Source organism: Psammomys obesus, unplaced genomic scaffold (assembly GCF_907164565.1).
Source record: "Psammomys obesus unplaced genomic scaffold, mPsaObe1.curated_primary_1811, whole genome shotgun sequence".
NCBI classification, from domain to species: domain Eukaryota; kingdom Metazoa; phylum Chordata; class Mammalia; order Rodentia; family Muridae; genus Psammomys; species Psammomys obesus.
The window spans coordinates 12,720,792-12,739,229 of record NW_026586550.1 but is presented as its reverse complement, the minus strand read 5'-3'; the positions used below and the strand labels follow the sequence as shown (position 1 = coordinate 12,739,229).

General features: G+C 40.6%; 1 protein-coding gene across 2 annotated transcripts; it reads left to right on the top strand.

The window, feature by feature from the left end:
• The first annotated feature begins 7,554 nt into the window (after positions 1–7,554).
• Positions 7,555–17,010, top strand: Clec5a (C-type lectin domain containing 5A). 2 transcript variants are annotated; one of them, XM_055602123.1, is made up of 7 exons: positions 7,555–7,710; positions 8,121–8,218; positions 8,950–9,024; positions 9,313–9,372; positions 9,683–9,819; positions 14,782–14,888; positions 16,124–17,010. In XM_055602123.1, the coding sequence occupies exons 2-7, from the start codon at positions 8,140–8,142 to the stop codon at positions 16,236–16,238; spliced, it is 573 nt and encodes a 190-aa protein (XP_055458098.1). In that variant the 5' UTR covers positions 7,555–7,710; positions 8,121–8,139; the 3' UTR covers positions 16,239–17,010. The 2 variants fall into 2 exon arrangements, with proteins under 2 accessions (XP_055458098.1, XP_055458099.1); XM_055602124.1 differs by lacking the exon at positions 8,950–9,024.
• The last annotated feature ends 1,428 nt before the right edge of the window (positions 17,011–18,438 follow it).

Sequence of the window (18,438 nt, the reverse complement as noted above, 5' to 3'; positions counted from 1 at the left end):
GAAGAGGAGGGAGGGAACTGAAGCGAGGATAAAAAGTGAATAAATTGTAATAATTTTTTTTAAATGTAGGCTTGGGGTTAGGTTGTAACGGCAGAAGGAAAATGTTGGCCATGTAGTCTTGAGAGGGGCATATGGGTGAGACATAACAAAGACAGTTGGGTTGGAGTAGATTTTTTTTTAATTTCTTTTTCTTTTTTTCTCCCTTCCCGGTACATCCTGCCTAATGGTGGCTGTTTCTCCTTATATACCACCAAGATGTTTTCTAAGACTCTGCCCTTTACAATACTTAATGGCTCATTCTAAACTGATAGATGACCATTCCTGAGTTCTTTCTTATTTAATCTGAGAAAATTTTGTAATTCATGAAATCCAATAGATTCTTACGGCCATGTTCCCTGCCAGGAGTGGACAGAGACATGAGGCAGAAAGCAAAACCTAGTTTATTTGTCTCTTGATATACCAGTTATATCTTCTTTTACTTTTTAAAATTTATTTATTTTTAATTAATTACAGTTTATTCACTTTGTATCCCAGCTGTAGCCCCCTCCCTCATTCCCTCCCAGTCCCACCCCCACTTCTCCTCCCATGTTCCTCCCTCAGTCCACTAAAAGGTTATATCTTAACTCTGGTTTGGTGTGCTTTGTTTCGTTTTGTCATGCTTTGTTTTGCTATGGGGCTGAGGACTGACCTAAGAGCCTCACACATGCTTAGCCACGTGACCCACCACAGAGCCATACCTCCAGCTGCATTCTTACCTTGTTGAGTTTGCATTGTTCCTTCTTTTCTTTTCCATGGTCCTGAAGATTGTACCCAGAGCATGTTAACTGAGTGCCCTCCCTAACTGCTTCACTGTCTGCTTTGATTTGAAGCCATGGCCACTTATATTCTATGAGCCAATACTTCCCAGATTTTTTTAAAAATTTTCCATGAGGCTCTAACAATTTCTGTCAAAGACCTGTGATATACAGCAAACAGTGCAAAACCATTTGGAGGGGACAGTTAAAGACAAAACAGGAAGGAGTAAACAGGTAACCCCACTGTGGACTAAGAAAGCAAGCACTATTTAAGAATTAGAATGACCTAGCTCAGAGTTACGAGGAAATTTAAATAATGGAGGCCTGACCTCAGTGAAAACATAACGAAAGGAGGAGCAGCCAAACAATCACAGAAGGCCCAGGAAGTGGGTTACTGACAGAATGTCTTCAGAGTACATCTTACTCTGTTTGGTCTGCAAAGCATGTCACTCAATATGCTTGAGATCAGACTTAAATAAGGTTTATTTAGTTACCCTCTTAAATACCACCCGAGATACAATTGTATTCAGCTATTTCGGGGGAGGGGGAATCCTGTCACCACATGAATAAACCTGGAAGATATTATGTTAAATAAAATAATTTAGACACAAGAAATTAAATGTGGAATCACAACAGTTGTTTTCTTTCTTTTTTTTTAACAACAGTTGTTTTCACAGAAAGTAGACTAGTCATTACCAAAGAATGAGGAGGGTTGGGGATTGCAGAAAATAAAAACATCTGATTTAAGAACTGCAAAATTACAATTAGATAGAAATAACAGGGTCTATTAAGCAATCAAACAAGGAATGTTTGTATCATATATTTCTTTTATAATTAATTTATTTATTCACTTTACATCCAGATTGTAGGCCCCTCCCTCCATTCCTTCCAGTCCCACTCTCTCTCCTTCTTCTCCCTTCCCCCTCCCCTATTACTCAGAAAAGAGGAGCCCTCACCCTCTCACCGACTCCAGCTCATCAAGTCTCATCAGGACAAAGTGTGTCCTCTTCCCCTATGACCTTTCTAGACAGCCCCACCAGGGGGAAATGATCAAATCAAAAAGCAGGCAACAGAGTCCATGTCAGAGACAGCCTCCATTCCCCTTACTAGTGCACCCACATGAAGGCTCAGCTGCCCATTGGCCACATCTGTGTAGGGGGCCTAGGTCCAGTCCATGCATGGTCCTTGTTAGAAAAGATGTTGAATGGTTGAGGCAATGGAAGTGGTAACCACACTGATTTGCTCATTATACAATATTGGCATATAACAAAGCAATACATTGTACCTGTCTCGCACCTATCCTACTTTGCTTTTATATTGCTGTGATAAAACACTGACCAAAGCAACTCTGAGGAAAAGGATTATTTGGCTGAAGTTGGAGTCCATCATCAAGGGAGGTCAAGTCAGAAACTTGGTGACGAATCTAAAGGCAGGAACCAAAGTAGATATCATGTAGGAATGCTGCTTCCTGGCTTCCTTCCGGGCTCACTTTCAGCTCCCTTCTAATATAGCCAGACCTACCTCTCCAGGGATAGAATCACCCACATCAATTAGCAATGTAAAAGTGCCCCACATTGGTTGGTTACCCCCACAAATTTTGTGGCACCATATTTAGCAGGCAGAACAGATTATAGATCAGAGGTTTTATGGCTGGGTTGGTGTTTCTGTTTGTCTTTTGGTAACTTGCAGAGCACTTTCCCATACCAAAGACACTAGAGTGTAGGGGAGAAGGTTCTGTGGAGGTGTCAGCTCACCCTCTTCAGTGTCTAATTTGACTTAAGGCCTTCTGTATGAAATGGAATCCATATCTCACACTACTTGGGAGACCAAGAGCCAAAGACTAGACTGCTCAGAGTCTAGGGTAAAACCAAATATTACTTACTGGTCTAAAAAAGAAAAACAGAGTAACAATAAAATGGCTCTTAATGATATTCTGATATACTCATAGACCAGGGACTTGCTCAGCCATCATCAGAGAAATTTCCTCCTATAGCAGATGGGAACGAATACAGAGCCCCACAGCCAGACACTCCTCTGAGAAAGAGACCTTGGAACACACAATCTAAATGGGATATCTCTATCAAATCCTTCCTCTCAGAACTCAGGGAGCCCCACAGAAGAGAAGGCAGAGAGAGTATAACAACCAGAGGGAATGGAGGATATGCGGAGAACCAGGCCCTCTAACTCAACTGAGCAAAGTTCATATGAACTCAGAAACTAAAGCTATAAGCACATGGCCAACATGAGCCTGCACCAGGTCCTCTGCATATATATTATAGCTTTAAATTTAGTATTTTTGGGGGGCCTCCTGAACATGTAAATGAGTGAACTTCTGATTCTTGTGCCTGTTCTTGGGGCTCTTTTTCTTCTGTTGGAGTGCCTTGTCCAACTTCAATACAATGTGTTTTGTTTGATCTTATTATATTTTATATTGTTATGTTAAAAAAAAGGTTGCTTCAAAATGATCAGTTTAACATACAAAAAAAAAGAAACTAAATTAAAGCAAATGAAAAGACAAATAAAAAAACAAACAATCAAAGAAAAAGTCCACAGAAATGTGGGCTCAATCTGACAGAGGTAGTTCCTCAACTGAGCCTTCTTTTTACCAGATAACTCCAGGTTTGTATCAATTTGACAGCCAAAAGTATGAAAAGTACCCCAAAAATTCATTGAAGAAACAAATTCTTGTAGGATTTCAAACTTAAGTTTCACATAAAATTGCTACTTACAAAAATCAGTTTCTTACAGCATATACTTTACAGCTCTGCCAAAAAAAAAATCTTAGAACAAATTTTGAAGGGTATTTCAGGCCTTCTGTTTCTTGTGTCAAGCTGGACAGTAATATAACATGTTTTGCAAAGTTTAGAATTGTTATGACTTTATTTTATTTTATTCTTTATTATTGTATGTCATAGGATCTAAGATGGAATCAATGAGATGATCCCTCGTTATATTATATATCACTAAGAAAAATTATAATATAAATGAACAAATAGTAAGCCATCTGTATAAATGAGTTTTGCCGTTGTAAATTTAACTATCAAGCAAAAATACTTTTTAAAATTACATTTGTAAAAATCTAAAAATTATTAAAGTATATGAGAGAATTATATAGGTTGTTTGCAAAAAAAATGGTGCCTTTTGCATAGGATTTTTTCTTTTATTTTTTTATTATTAGTTACATTTTATTAACTCTGTATTCCAGCTGTATCCCACTCCCTCATTCCCTCCCAGTCCCCTTAAACACCCATGATTTTTAGATTATGAGGTTGAGAGAAGAGGTTCTGTATTAGCCAGTCTTTTGTTGCTGTTATAAAATACATGATGCAAACCACTTAAAGGAAGAAGGATTTATTTTGGCTCCTGTTTTCAGATGATGCAGGCCATGGTTGGCTGGCTCCATCATTTTGGGGCCACAGAGAGAGAAACCATCAGTGAGGAAGTGTGACAGAGCAGAATTGCTCACCTCACCTCATGATGGCTGGAGAGTAGAAAAGACAGGAAAGGGCCAAGGTAGCACATAACCTTCAAGAACACTCATGCCACCTCCCACAGACCTACTTCTCCTCCACAATCTATGAATTGTCTATTCAAAATTTAAATCCTTTGATGGATTAAGCCATTGATGAAGGCAGAGCCATCATGGTATTGTCACTTCTCAGAAGCCCTTCTTCTGAATATCGTTTTCATCAGAAACCAAGCCTGGATACATAAGCCATTGAGGAAAATAGATCATATCCTAATTATAACACGTGCAACATCTTTCTACTGTTGGGTAAGAGATTTTCTGAGTGAATCTTAGAACCAATGAGTATGGTACACCTTAAATCTGCACGCACACACACACACATTTCTTGTTCATTCTAACGTTGATAAAAAATCTTGTGCTATAAATCTAATTCGTCCTTCAAAGCCCTAAGGTTTCCATGAATCCAGACATTCAAGCCTGCCTAGCCCCAGCCTTAGTTACCACATTTGTGAACATGTTAGCACAACGTGTTTCCTGACAAACGGTGCAACGAACAGACTTCAGTTCTTTGTCATTGTGAACAGTGACCACTGTGGCCATAGTCACTGGTAGCATGAATTTAAAATGTCCCCCACAAAATTTCTACCTCATTATGCTTGCCAATAAGGCTTTTTGTATCACATAAAAATAAATTAACACTTGATAGTTTATACGTCATAGGCAAAGTCATAGTGCAAAATCATTTATCAATACTGCAAATCAATATTACTAACTAATCGCATTGCTATTTATATTACATATATCTTTATAGCCAATTTTTGTCAAGTGAAGTCTGAGTCATATTAACTGTCTTCAGCAACAGTACCCAACTAGATTAGATTTTCACATTTGACTTTATTGAAATGATATATTTTTTTCTGCACTCCATAGACATCATTTGGGAAATGTCTATTTTTAAAAAATTACTTCATTAACTTACTTGCAATGGAAAGTCTAATATTTTTAGTTAATTTAACTTTTATCATTATCTTTTATATAGATAAGTTATTCTTTAATTTATTTCATAATGGTATCTAGTTCTATTTTCATTAGATCCAATATTAACATATATATATATATATATATATATTTCTTCTCTAATCATCTTTTTTCCCTTTTACTCTGACTTTTGAATTGCTATCTCAATGACATCTTCTGACTTTTTTTCATTCTTTTACTATACTATTCAGAGCCCTTCCTCCTACTGTTTGTTGTTGTTGTTGTTTTTAATTATCAATTAAACCTCCAAGTAACTTTTGTCTGCTTAATGGCATTTTTCTTTCACAGAATCACTGTTCTACAACATCTTATTAAAAGCATATGTGAGATGTGATCTAATATTTCCTGTGTCTTAAAGTTTCGTCTCATAGATGGAAACTGATGGAAACTGGGTCTTTGTAATGCTACAAAGTCATCTTATATTCAAATATTCACTGGTTTCTTTTTCTTAAACATTTTTGGGGGGATGGAGGACAGAATCTGAGACAGGGTTTCTCTGTGTAGCCCTGGCTGTCCTGGAACTTGCTCTGTAGACTAGGCTGGCCTCAAACTCAGAGATCTTCCTGGCTCTGCCTCCCTGGAGGTGGGATTAAAGGTGTGTGGCACCATGCCCAGCCTTCTTTTTGTTAAGCTTTCAAGTGAGGTATGAGAAAGTTTTACCCATATGCACATCTGTAATGGATACTGATGGACGCCATAGGGTCAGATCTTACAGGACTTAATGAAGAAAGATGGGGTCAATATTTAACGACTGTTTGCAGTTTTGGCAAGAGACATGTGGGTAGGAAGTCTGCCTTCTGAGTATTGTGTTCCATCTGTCTGGAACTGACACAGTTTGACATTGAGGAGGTAACGTCTTTAGCATCCAACTAGAATGACTCCCCTCTGTGATAGAACTTGCAGTTTATTTGAGGTGTCATTGCAGTGAAGTGTGCCTCCATGGTAGCTCTGTTCCTGGTAAGCTGCAGAACCCAAGAGCCTTCCTTACACAGGCTTTAAGCCCCACCTGTCCAGGCCCCACAGCTTCCCCTCACCTTCATTCTCTAACACATCAGTTTGGGTGTATCACAATGTTCTATTAGAGAGTACTTCTATTTACTAAAAACTGGGTATTTTTCTATGAAGTCTGAGTTGCTATATAATTTTACATTAAAATTTACATTAAAGCAACATGCTATTAGTAATACAAGTTAATTTCGTTTACAAACAAGTTATTATTCGAAGTGCTGTCATTACAGTCTGCAGGCCATGTTGACTGCTTAAGTTGGAGTTTTAGTCAGGAATCTGTTTGCTTGGAAATTGTCTAACATTTATATTATCTTTAAAAACAATGACTACAAAGTCATCAGTTGTGTAAGTAGTGTCATACAAAAATTAGTGATCAGAAAGATTTATTTTGTAGGTCTAATAATAAGTCCACAAATGAAAGTTTGAATGACAAGCCTAGAAGTCAGATGCCATTTTAAAGCACAATACTCCAAGTACTGTGGCTGCTTCAGAGTGACAGAAATGGGAAGGTAAACAGCTCCAGGTTTCAAGTTTCAGAGTGTGGAAAGTAGAGTACACAAGTAGGCAGCCATGCAAGAATTCTCCCAAGGAACTGGTACCCAGTATCATGGTACTAGGTAAGGGATTTCTAAACCTAAATGGGACAGGTGAGTGGAGGATTGGCAAAAGACTTTTCCTGAAGGAAGTGAGATCTAAAGGATGCATGAGAATTATCTAGTCAAAGAGAATATAAAGAAGTCTATAGTGTATCTCAGACAGACAGACAGACAGAGCAGGTGGTACTGTTATGCTGTGTGATTATGTGGTCATAAAGGTATGTTATGTGAATACATGATGAGAAAACAAGGCCAAAGAGAAAATGCATGAAAGAATTTCAGTTCAGGGTTGCTGGCAGATAGTACTAGGGCAGATTTGGTGTCAATGAGAGGCATGGATCCACCACATCTTTCCCAGGTGCTAAGAGAATAGCTAGCACATGGCTGAGTACTTAACATCCATGAAAGAAGGGATCTGCAAAGATGCACACACTACACTGAGCCAGACCTCATCCTACTAGCTACAGAAAGTTAACGGAAGAAGGGTCAGTCTGAGCTGAGGCAGGTGGTTTTCCAAAGTCTTCTAAAACTGTTCCCCTGACAGGAACATTCCTCCTACAGAATTAGAGTTTCCCTTCCCCTCTTGGCCCCGCCTACTCCTTTGCCAAGAGCACTGAACAGGAAGAAGTTCTGCTTGGAGGTGCTTTGATGACAGAGCGGCTGCGAACAAGAACCTTACCCGTTACCATTACCAGAGCAGGAGCATATGCTCAGGAGACAAGGACCCCTGCTCTCCACACCAAGTGTTAGTCTGTCAAACAGACTCCTATCTGTCTGTCAGCCCAGACTTCCAGAAGGAGATCAGGTAAGTCTGTCTGTCTGTCTGTCCTCTGTTCATCTGGCACATACCGGTGACACACTGGAGACTGCAGCTTCTATAAGGTCGTTTAGCATTGCCAAGCCTATAAGCTTGTAAGCAAGGGTCATTTCAAGACTAAGTATTCTTGAATTCCAGGAGATCTACTTATTTATACAGGGTTTATGAAACCACAAATGGAGACAAGGTTAAGGCCTAACGCTAAAGTATCCATGAAGGAGAGACAGCACGCAGGTCTCCCATGAGTGTTCTTGACATGACTGGGCCATGTCCTTTCACCTGTTAGTAGAATGCTTGCCTTCCAACCCTCCCCTGGGTGCTCTGAGCAAGAGACGATGCTAAGGCAGGGTAAAGCAGCTTCACCCCCAGATTTTCAGGATGTTGCTCTGATCCCACAGGTCTCTGAATTACATCATCATGAACTGGCACATGACCATCTCAGGGTTTGTCGTAGTAGCGATCAAAGCCGTTGGGATGACCGTGTTTCTGCTGTATTGTGAGTATTTGTGCAAGCCTTCTCTCCAGCGTCTGTACTGTTTCATTCTGCTCAGAATGCCAGGTCGCATGCAAGGACTCCGTGCCTGGGCTCTTGCACTTGTCTTCCCGCACTGCAGCACAGATGTGGGGTCAGGTTCCATGGTCTACAATGGTGGGGCACAGCTGACTGTGTAAAGAGGGTGGAGCCCTTACACTAAGCTTTTTTGCAAGTCTTCGCTGGATAATCTAAACTAGAATATTTAGCCTGGGTTTTCATTGTTGCTATAATTTAGAACATACCGCTCCAGTTCAATCTAATAAGGCTGTGTAAAGAGCTAACTATAAGAGGAAGATTTAGCTGAGGTGAAGGGTGTGGGCATGTGTGTGTGTGTGTGTGTGCATAAAGCCTTCTCTATCAATTCGTTACTATAAGAAGCCTCACTGCCAAAGATTTAGTTCTGAAGCCAGTAGGAAAAAAATGAAGGAGGAAGGAAAAGTGAGTCAATTGCTGCAGTTGGGTAAGAGGTATTTTCCTTGTGACCCAACTTTAACCTGTAATGACAATAACGAGAGCGGAAAAGATACACAAGTAGGTAAGTGAAGACAAGTAAAAATATACACACCTCCACAGAGGCAGAAGCCTCAGTGCTCTCCCCTCTGGCCACATTTCCCTGGCATCCCCTGTGGCTCCTTTGCTCCTTTCATTTGTAGCCACACTGCGGCTGAGCCACCAGCTGATTTTCTTTGCAGTCCCGCAGGTTTTTGGCAAAAGTCACGATGGCTTCGTCCCTACGGAGAGCTACGGGACCACTAACGTGCTGAATGGTAATCTCTCTAGCATCCAGCTTCTACGCCCTGAATTCTAACAGTTCCTAAGAAACTTGCATACACATGCTACACATAGGTCCTTGTCTCCTTTACATCTGTGGAAAGGAACAGCAAACTCATTGATAGTTGTCTCTACCTGATTTTTCCCCCCTACTAGCACTAGGGATCAAATCCGGAGCCTTGTTCAGGAAAAGCACAGATGCTCAGAACCCAACAGCCCACACCCTACAAACATGACTGTTATGTTTGCCGTGTGGTAACCATCGGGCTTTCTTTTCATTTCAGTCTCACAGATTTTTGGGAGGAATAATGAGAGCTTAATTCCCACCAGAAGCTATGGAACAGGTACATGATCCTGGGCTCCTCCCACCCGCTTGGAACTCACAAGCTGATTCTCCAGGACTTTTCCCATCCTCTCATTCTTTGGGGGACTTTTTCTCCAAGGGACCATGAAGAGCTCTCATTCCCTTTATGTTAGGGACAGGGGAAGTAGAGTGATGGGATTTCCTCATGAATCGGGAAAACTTTATGTCAGTAGTGACAAACAAACTCATGTACCATCATTTTTTGACTCAGTTCCAGGGGTCGCATTGCAAAGCACTAATCACGTTTCACTGCATCTCTGTCTCTGCTCCTCCTCCCCCGATCTCTCCAGGTTGTCCCAAAGATTGGGACTTTCAACTAGGAAGATGCTTTTTCTTCTCCACCTCTGAATTCTCTTGGGAAAACAGCAGGGATGATTGTGCGACCAAAGGATCCACACTGGCAATTGTCGACACAGCAGAGAAACTGGTAAAAGCATTGGGATGGTGTAATGAAATAGTCTGCCCTACCCCGGCTGCAGTTGGTGGAGCCTATGGGACAGTTTGGTGAAGGATGGGTAGGATGATGGTGAGGAGTAGAGATGAACCTAGCCCGGAAGTTCACAGTCCTTCTAAACCTGAGATTGGGAGGTTCTTCACTTTCATCTAAACTAGAAATCCAGATTCTGTTGTCTTCCTCACAAACCACAACAAAAGGCTTGTAACCTAGGGATGGACCAAGACATTTAAAGCACAAAGACTGACCAAAAGCCTAATGCATGCAGAAGTGGGTTACGGACCTAGAGGATGTCTCAATGGATCAAGTCGGGTGCTACTGCGCCTGGAGACCTGAGTTCAATCCCAGAGATCTGAGAGTCACACAATACAAGGAAAGAAGCAACCCTAAGTTGACCTCTGCTCTCCACAGAAATAGTGTGTCACACACATGTGAGCACATACATATGTATAAAATAAACAAATTAATTTAAATAACTGCAGAAGGCATCTGAAAGACTCTACCAAGCAGCGTTTCAAAACAGATACTAAGACTCATAACCAAACCTTCAGCAGAAGGGGAGTTAGTATGACGTGGAAAGAATAGGAGCCCCACAAGGACCAAATATATCTGGGCACAGGGTTTTTTTCTAAAACTGTTTCTCCAACCAAGGACCATGTATGGATATAACCTAGAACCTTTGCTCAGTTGAAGCTCATGGTAGCTCAATAACCAATTGGTTTCCCATAGTAAGGGGAACAGGGACTATCTCTGACAGGAACTCAAGCAGGCTCTTTGACCTCCCCACCCCCCAAGAGAGGAGCAGTCCTGCTAGGCTAGAGAGGAGGACTTTGTAGCCAGTCCTGAAGATACCTGATAAAACAGGGCCAGACGAAAGGGGAAGAGATCCTCCCCAATTAGTGGACTTGGAAAGGGGCAGGGAGAAGCTGAGGGAGGGAGGGTGGGATTGGGAGGGAATAAGAGAGCGGGATACAGCTGGGATACAGAGTTAATAAAATATAACTAATAATAATAAACAATAATAAAAAAGAGTAATACTCCTAAATAAATAAATAAATAATAACAAATAAATGAATAAGTGTCATATGAACCTAGAAAGATGGCTGAGCAGGTAAAGGTTCCTGCCACTAGGCTTGACGACCTGAGTTCAATCCCTGGGACCCACATGTTCCCAGAGAGAACCAGCTCCCTCAGGCTGCTCTCTAACCTCCAAAAGGGTCCCAGGTATGACATGAATATATACACATATGCTCACAAAACCACACAGGCACAAAAATGAGTGAATGAATGAATGTTAAATACAATAAAAGTTTAAGTTACTGAAAAACTACAGTATATTTTGTGAGATATATATATATATATATATATACGTATATATATATATAGTAAAGGAGGGAGATATGAATTACTTATGATATTAATGTATCATCTCAATGTATATAAGAAAAATATGTGTTAAAATCAATAATGTGAAAAACAAAGAATCAGATAATAGTTTACCTCTGTGATAATGAAAATAGACTAATACTGTTTAAGAGTTTTATTTAATGTATCCTTTTTCCTTGTGTTGGCCATGAGCCATATTAATATGCATGTTTTATGCATATGCAATGAGGAAATTAGAGAAAAGAAAAGTAATATTTTAGTGTGTGTGTGTTCATGTGGGCACACATGTGCCATAGCAGGCATATAAGGGTCAGAGAACAGCCTCATCTTCATCCTTGTTTGAGGTAGGGTATCTTATTATTCACTGTAACAGAGCTAGGTTAGCTGCTCTCCCCCCCAAGCCTCCCAGAGATCCGCCTGTTCCTGCCTCTCACCCTGCCATAGCAGTGGTGGGATTACAAGTCACTCCAAAGTTGGGCTATCACATAGGTCCTGGGGACTTGTCTCACCAACTGATTCATCTCCTTAGCCAAAATAAGCCAAAACTTCTTGGATGCAGTAGCCAAGTGGAAGAGCAAGATGTTTTCAGGTAGAAAATCAGGAGCAAAAGAGAGACAGGGGAGGATGGGGAGAGAAACGGAGAGTGAAGAGAAGAGGATGAGTAGAAATCGATCCCTTCGTTTCTTCCATTCACCATGTAAGTTTCAGTGTATCCAATTTCCACCACACTACCTGAGTCCCCAGCTTTCTCTGCATATTGACCACAGAAAAAGATCACAACATTGATGTTTTGCCTATAACGCTCAATACATTTTTTTTCATTCCATTCAATGTAATTGAGAATGTGATTTTTTTCTTTTTTAAAATTTTTTATTTTAATTTTTATTTATTTATTTGATATCCACATTGTAGCCCCTTCCTCCTCTCCCGCTGGTCCCACCCTCCCACCCTGTTTTCCCTCTACTCCCCAACTCCTCAGAGAAAGGGAGTCCCCACCCACCCACACCAGCATATCAAGTGGCATCAGGACTGAGCACATCCTCTTCCCTTGTGACCTGGCAAGGTAGTCCTGCCAGGGAAGAGTAATGGAAAAGCAGGCAACAGAATCCATGTCAGAGACAGCCTCCATTCCTCATACTAGAGGATTCATATAAGGACAGAGTTACCCATTGACTATATATCTATGTAGGGGGCCTACGTCTAGTATATGCATGATCCTTGGTTGGTGCTTCAGTCTCCACACGCCCCCCTGGACCCTGGTTAGTTGGCTCTGTTGGTCTTCTTGTGAAGCTCCTGTCCTCTCTGAGTCCTTTTATCCATCCCCTATCTCTTCCACAAGGCTCTCTGTGCTCCACCCAATGACTAATGGTGGGTCTCAGCATCTGTGTCCATCAGGTGCTAGGTGGAGCCACTCAGAGGACAGCTATGCTTGGCAAGCATAGTTCAGGATCATTAACCATGTCTCCCCTGTGGTGAGTCACAGGTTGGGCAGGCATTGGTTGGACATTTCCTCAATCTCTGCTCTATTTCTGTCCCTGTCCATCTTGTAGGCAAGGTAAATTTTGGGTCAAAGTTTTTGTGGGTGGATGGAAATTCCCCTTCCTTCACTAGGAGTCATGTCTTCTTACAGAGTAGGCTCTTCTGTTTCCATGACCCTGGTTACTAGGGGTCTCAGCTAGAGTCACCCTCGTTTCCTCCTAGAAGCCCACCCTGTCTTAGGGCTCCAGCTTGTCATAGAGAACTCCACGCCCAAGGTTTCTCTTCTCTCTGTAAGCCCTCTGCCTTCCCAACCTCACTCTCCCCAGGTCTTATATTGTCCCTCATTTCTCTCGATGCTCCCTCTCTTACCCTGTCCTTCCCTTCACCTCATTCTATTGTCTATTCCATTTCCACTTCTGAGTGGGAATTAAGCATCCTTCCTTGGGTCATCCTTGTTATTTATGTTCTTTGGATCCATGAGTTGTAGTATGGTTATCCTTTGCTATATGGCTAAAATTCACTTATAAATGAGTACATACCATTGTGTGTCTTTGTGAGTCTGGGTTACCTCACTCAGGATGATCCTTTCTAGTTCCATCCATTTGCCTGCAAATTTCATGATTTCCTTGTTTTTTAATAGTTGAATAATATTCCATTGTGTAAATTTACTACAATTTCTGTATCCATTCTTCCATTGAGGAACATTTTGGTTGTTTCCAGATTCTAGCTATTACAAATAAAGCTACTATGAACATAATTGATCAAGTGATCTTGCGTTGTGATAGAGCATCTTTTGAGTATATACCCAGTGTTGGTATAGCTGGATCTTGGTAGAGCTATTCTCAATTTTCTGAGATAACATGAGATTGATTTTCAAAGTGGTTGTACAAGTTTGCACTCCTACCAGAAATGGAGGAGGGCTCCACTTTCTCCACATCCTCTCCAGCATGTGCTGTCACTTCAGTTTTTGTCTTAGCCATTCTGACAAGTGTAATATGGAATCTCAGAGTAATTTTGATTTGCATTGCCCTGATGACTAATAATGTTGAGCATTTCTTATGTGCTTCTCAGCCATTCGGTATTCCTCTGTTTAGAATTATCTGTTTTGCTCTTTACCCCATTATTATTGGATTGTTTTGCTTGTTGATTTTTAATTACTTGAATTCTTTATATATTTTAGATATTAGCCCTTTGTCAGATGTAGGAGATGGTGAAGATATTTTCCCAATCTGTAGGCTATCGTTTTGTTCTACTGACAGTGTCTTTTGCCTTAAAGAAGCTTTTCAATTTCATGAAGTCTTATTTATTAATTGTTGATCTTAGAGCCTGATCTGTTGGTGTTCTCCTCAAGAAATTCTCTCCTGTGCCAATGAATTCAAGGCTCTTTCCCCACTTTCTCTTTTAATAGATATATTATTTCTGGTTTTATGTTGAGGTCTTTGATCTACTTGGATTTGAGTTTTGTGCAGGGTGATAAATATGGATCTATTTGCATTTTTCTACATGTAGATATCCAGTTAAACCAGAACAACTTACTGAAGATGCTTTTCTTTTTCCATTATGTAGTTTTGGCTTCTTTGTCAAAATCAAGTGTCTGTAGATGTGTGGGTTCATTTTTGCGTCATCAATTAGATTCTATTGATCAACTAGTCAAAATAAATTTTTTTAGAATGATGAAAATTTAACAAAGAGAGGCATGCCAGATATAAAATGTGTATTGGAAATGACTAGTTTTGACAATGCTGTCCTACTTTCTCATTCCTTCCGGGTTGACCCAGGCAGGCAATACCGACATCACAGGGGCTATTGTCAGTAACATAAGTTCTTCATTATCTACATTGGACCTACTGCACCAGAAACACAGGCTGTCTGTGTTTGGTTCAGATATCCAGGTGATCTCGCTTCCTGCAAAGTTTCAGAACTTCCCTGGAATTGATGGCAAGTGCCAGGGACACCCACTGCCTAGCTCTCCACTGCCTACCTGGTTCCTAGAACCAGACCGACCTTTGACCCCCTGCTCAGGATGCAGCAGTGAGGAGCTCACTGATGAGCTTCTTTTTTAATTTCTAGAAGTTTCTTCAGGACGTAGCTGGTGCTGAGAAGTACTTTGTTGGTTTGATGCGTCAACCTGGAGAGAAAAAGTGGCGCTGGGTCAACAACTCTGTGTTCAATGGCAAGTATGTAAACACCCTGCATTTCCCTAGGGATTTTTGCATCAGGAGACAAACCTGAGAGCGAGACTGAGACAACTCCAAGGCTTATACTAGACTCTGCTCTGCTTTTCTAGCTGCTTCCGACCCACTTCTTTCCGGCTCACCTTTTTACCATATGAGATATCAAACATTTTGCATAATATAAAAGTAAAAGAATATTATTCGTATAACAAATTATTTTTTTTCAAACACCCACACAGGTAGCTGCTGCTATATATCACATGACATTGCATAAGCCATTAAACTACATAACATTTCATTTCTCCAGATATAGCTCCTTCATTTAAAGAAAATTTATTATATACCTTATCTATACCTTAAAGCTGAACCTGTAACTCACAAGAGATATCTTCCTGGCATCATTCTATGGAGTCAAAGTTTGGAAGAGGCTGTAATATTTTCAGATTTTATGAAAATGATGAGCCAGACAAGGAACAAGCTGGGTTCACAACCTGCAATTGGATTTTCTTACAAAGGAGAAAAAATTAATATCCACTCAGTGACTACTATACATCAGGCACTGTGATGTGCTAAGCATGGATCATTTCTCCATGTCTTCACCAGAATGCCATAAAGAAAGCTTTTATTACTCCCAATCAGTTGAACTGGAGTGAGAAAAAATAAGAAATGGGTTGGATTTCACATAGCAACAGGGTAGAACAATAAATTAATTCCACAGTTCCTTGTGACCAAATCACATGCAACTTTTTCATGGATTGAAACTTTACGGTCAAACTGGAAGATCTGAACGACAGAAAGGAAGAATATGAAGTCCAATAGCTTGCCTCCCCCAAGTTTTTCTTAGAGTCAGCTCCAGTCCAGGAAAAGATTAAAATCCCTTTCCTTCTCCTGTGACCTTTCCTGTTATAAACATGCATCCAATGCTAAAATATGATTTTCTGGGTGGTGGTAGCACATATTTCCGACCTAACACTGGCAAGTTAGATCTGGCTTCTTGGAATCTGTGAGTGTTCACAGGAGAGTTGAGCAGAAGCGCTAGGCATAGGGCTGGGTTGGAGAAGATGTGTTGAGAAGAAGGGATCTAAGTCGGGATGAAAGACAGTGCAGAGGAGGAGGGTGTGAGGTTGGGTGAGGCTTCATTCCCTCCATGCACAGCTCCCATGAGACCCTCACCTCACTAACAGCCAAAGCCAGAACTGAAGCCAGAAGTTTTACTGTCGCTTTCTCTTTTTGTTTAGTGTTACCAATCAGGATCAGAACTTCAACTGTGTCACCATAGGCCTGACGAAGACATTTGATGCTGCATCATGTGACATCAGCTATCGCTGGATCTGTGAGAGGACTCCCAAATGACAATGGGTCTCTACAACAAGAGCAAATATTTAGAGAGACAGCTAAAGAGATTAGCTGCAACTGAAACTAGTCCAGGAAATACAGAGCATCTTCCACCAATAGAGCTCCCTAACGAATCCTCAATGTCAATATGTTACTCCTTTTCACAAACATCTTCACACACAGCATAACTCGTTTTCTGCACCAGGTATCCTTTCACTTCCTGTGACAGGGGCCTAGATTCTAGTCATCTCAAGCAAACAAAGCCAGCTCTATGGAGATGAGATCAACATGGTAATGAGGTCTACTTCTGGAGAGCTGAGCATTTTGATTCATTAGTTGGGTTTTGTCTGTTGACATACCAATGGGGAGAAACTGCAAATGGATCAGACATAGGATTGTTAGGCACTATTGGCAAAAGAAGATAAACTCAGCTTTACAACCTCCCCATTCCCAAAAGACTTCTACTCTCATACTCCTGCTGAGATGCAGAGGCCCTCCCAAACTGAGACCAAGGCTTTTGAAAGAACCTCCACAGCTCAACTTGGAACTGAAAAATATTGTGGGAATGAAGAAAGTCCTGTATAGGACAGAGATAAAAGTGGGGGATAAAAGAAGAGACAGGAAGTAAAGGGAAGTAAGGAGGAGAGGAGAAAGGAGGAGGAGAGGAGAAAAAGGAGTGATGTGTGAGAGAGAAAGGAATGGGAGGGGCCAGAAAAAAAAAAAAAACACTCAACCTAAAAAAGTATGTTTTGGGTTTGAAATAAATTTTCATTAGAGTAGAACGGGCAAAACAGGGACAAATGGAAATCATGAGAGATGAGGCAGGGAGTTCATTTGATCACAATGAAAGAAAGGAAGGAAGGGAATAGACAAAGTCTTGGACATCTTAACTGTTTTCTGCATTCACGAGAAGGTTATCCTCTGTATACATACCTAAACTCATAGGAAAAAAAAAAGAAATGCATTGGCTGTTCTGAGTAACTAGAATTAAACTATAGGGAAGCTATAGAAAGCTGAATGAATTAAAGTCATCCAATAACCAGCATTTTCATCTAATAGCAATATGTGCATGCATCACTACTCAAAATAAATTATAAATTCTATTATTGCAATACTAAGTTATTTTTTTCCTATTTCTAGAACTCATAATTATTGATGTGTTAGATTTATAAATTTTTTAATGAGATAATGTACTAGCTGGTAAAGCCTGCTTGAAGAGGGCCATTAGAGCAGTCTGGTAGATACTGGAATTACGTTTGTACCCTATGGAGCTATGAGGTCTCTGAAGGTCTTAATGAGTAAATGCCACAGCTGAGACGGTGGACTGAAACTATAGTAGAGAGAAGCAACTGAGTTTTAACCAGAAGGAAGCCACAGAACTCAGACAGCAGAAAGGAAATCTTGGTCCTTTTGAGAAAAGAGAACTTCCATTGCTACATTTCCTGTCTTATGACAGAATAGTTGCAGACTATTGGGGTCAGGAAATGAGGACACTAGTGATTTCTGTGGTTGAAGTCTGAAGTTCCCGCAAGATGAGATGTTACTTGTGTATGGGATCATAAAAAAAAAACCCTGGATAGGAGCTGGCATTAGAAAGAGAACATCCAGGGACTCTGTGGATGTTTTTTCAATTAATGGAAAAGGGATTCATGAAGGGTAGATAAATGGCCTTTCTTAGGGAACAGTGATATGAGCTTTTAAAATGGACTTAGTAAGCCATTTGGGTTAAAGTTTTGACTTTGTTTCTATATACTTTCCCTACACACTTCTTTTTTTAAATTTATTTATTTATTTTCTGTTTTTTTTTTAAATATAACGTGGCCTTTAATCCTTATTTCTTTGATAGTAAATTATAAAAAGCATTCTGCAGGTTTTTTCTTTTTTATTATTTTTTTTAGTAATTACAATTTATTCATTTTGTATCTCAGCTGTAGCCCCTTCCCTCATCCCTTCCCAATCCTACCCTTCCTCTTCTCCTTCTTTGCCCCTCCCCCAGTCCACTGATAGGGGAGGTCCTCCTCCCCTTCCATCTGACCCTAGCTTATCAGGTCTCATCAGGACTGACTGTATTGTCTTCCTCTGTAGCCTGGCAAGGCTGCTTGCTCCCCCATCAAGGGGAGCTGATCAAAGAGCCACCCCATGAGTTCTTGTCAGAGACAGTCCCTGTTCCTATTACTAGGGAACCCACTTGGACACTGAACTGCCATGGGCTACATCT

Excerpts from the sequence above, each read along its gene's own strand:
- Clec5a (XM_055602123.1), top strand. The coding sequence starts at position 8,140 with ATGAACTGGCACATGACCATCTCAGGGTTTGTCGTAGTAGCGATCAAA. Across the intron at positions 9,025-9,312 it reads GACCACTAACGTGCTGAATG|TCTCACAGATTTTTGGGAGG; the intron begins GTAATCTCTCTA and ends TTTTCATTTCAG. Across the intron at positions 9,820-14,781 it reads TCGACACAGCAGAGAAACTG|AAGTTTCTTCAGGACGTAGC; the intron begins GTAAAAGCATTG and ends TTTAATTTCTAG.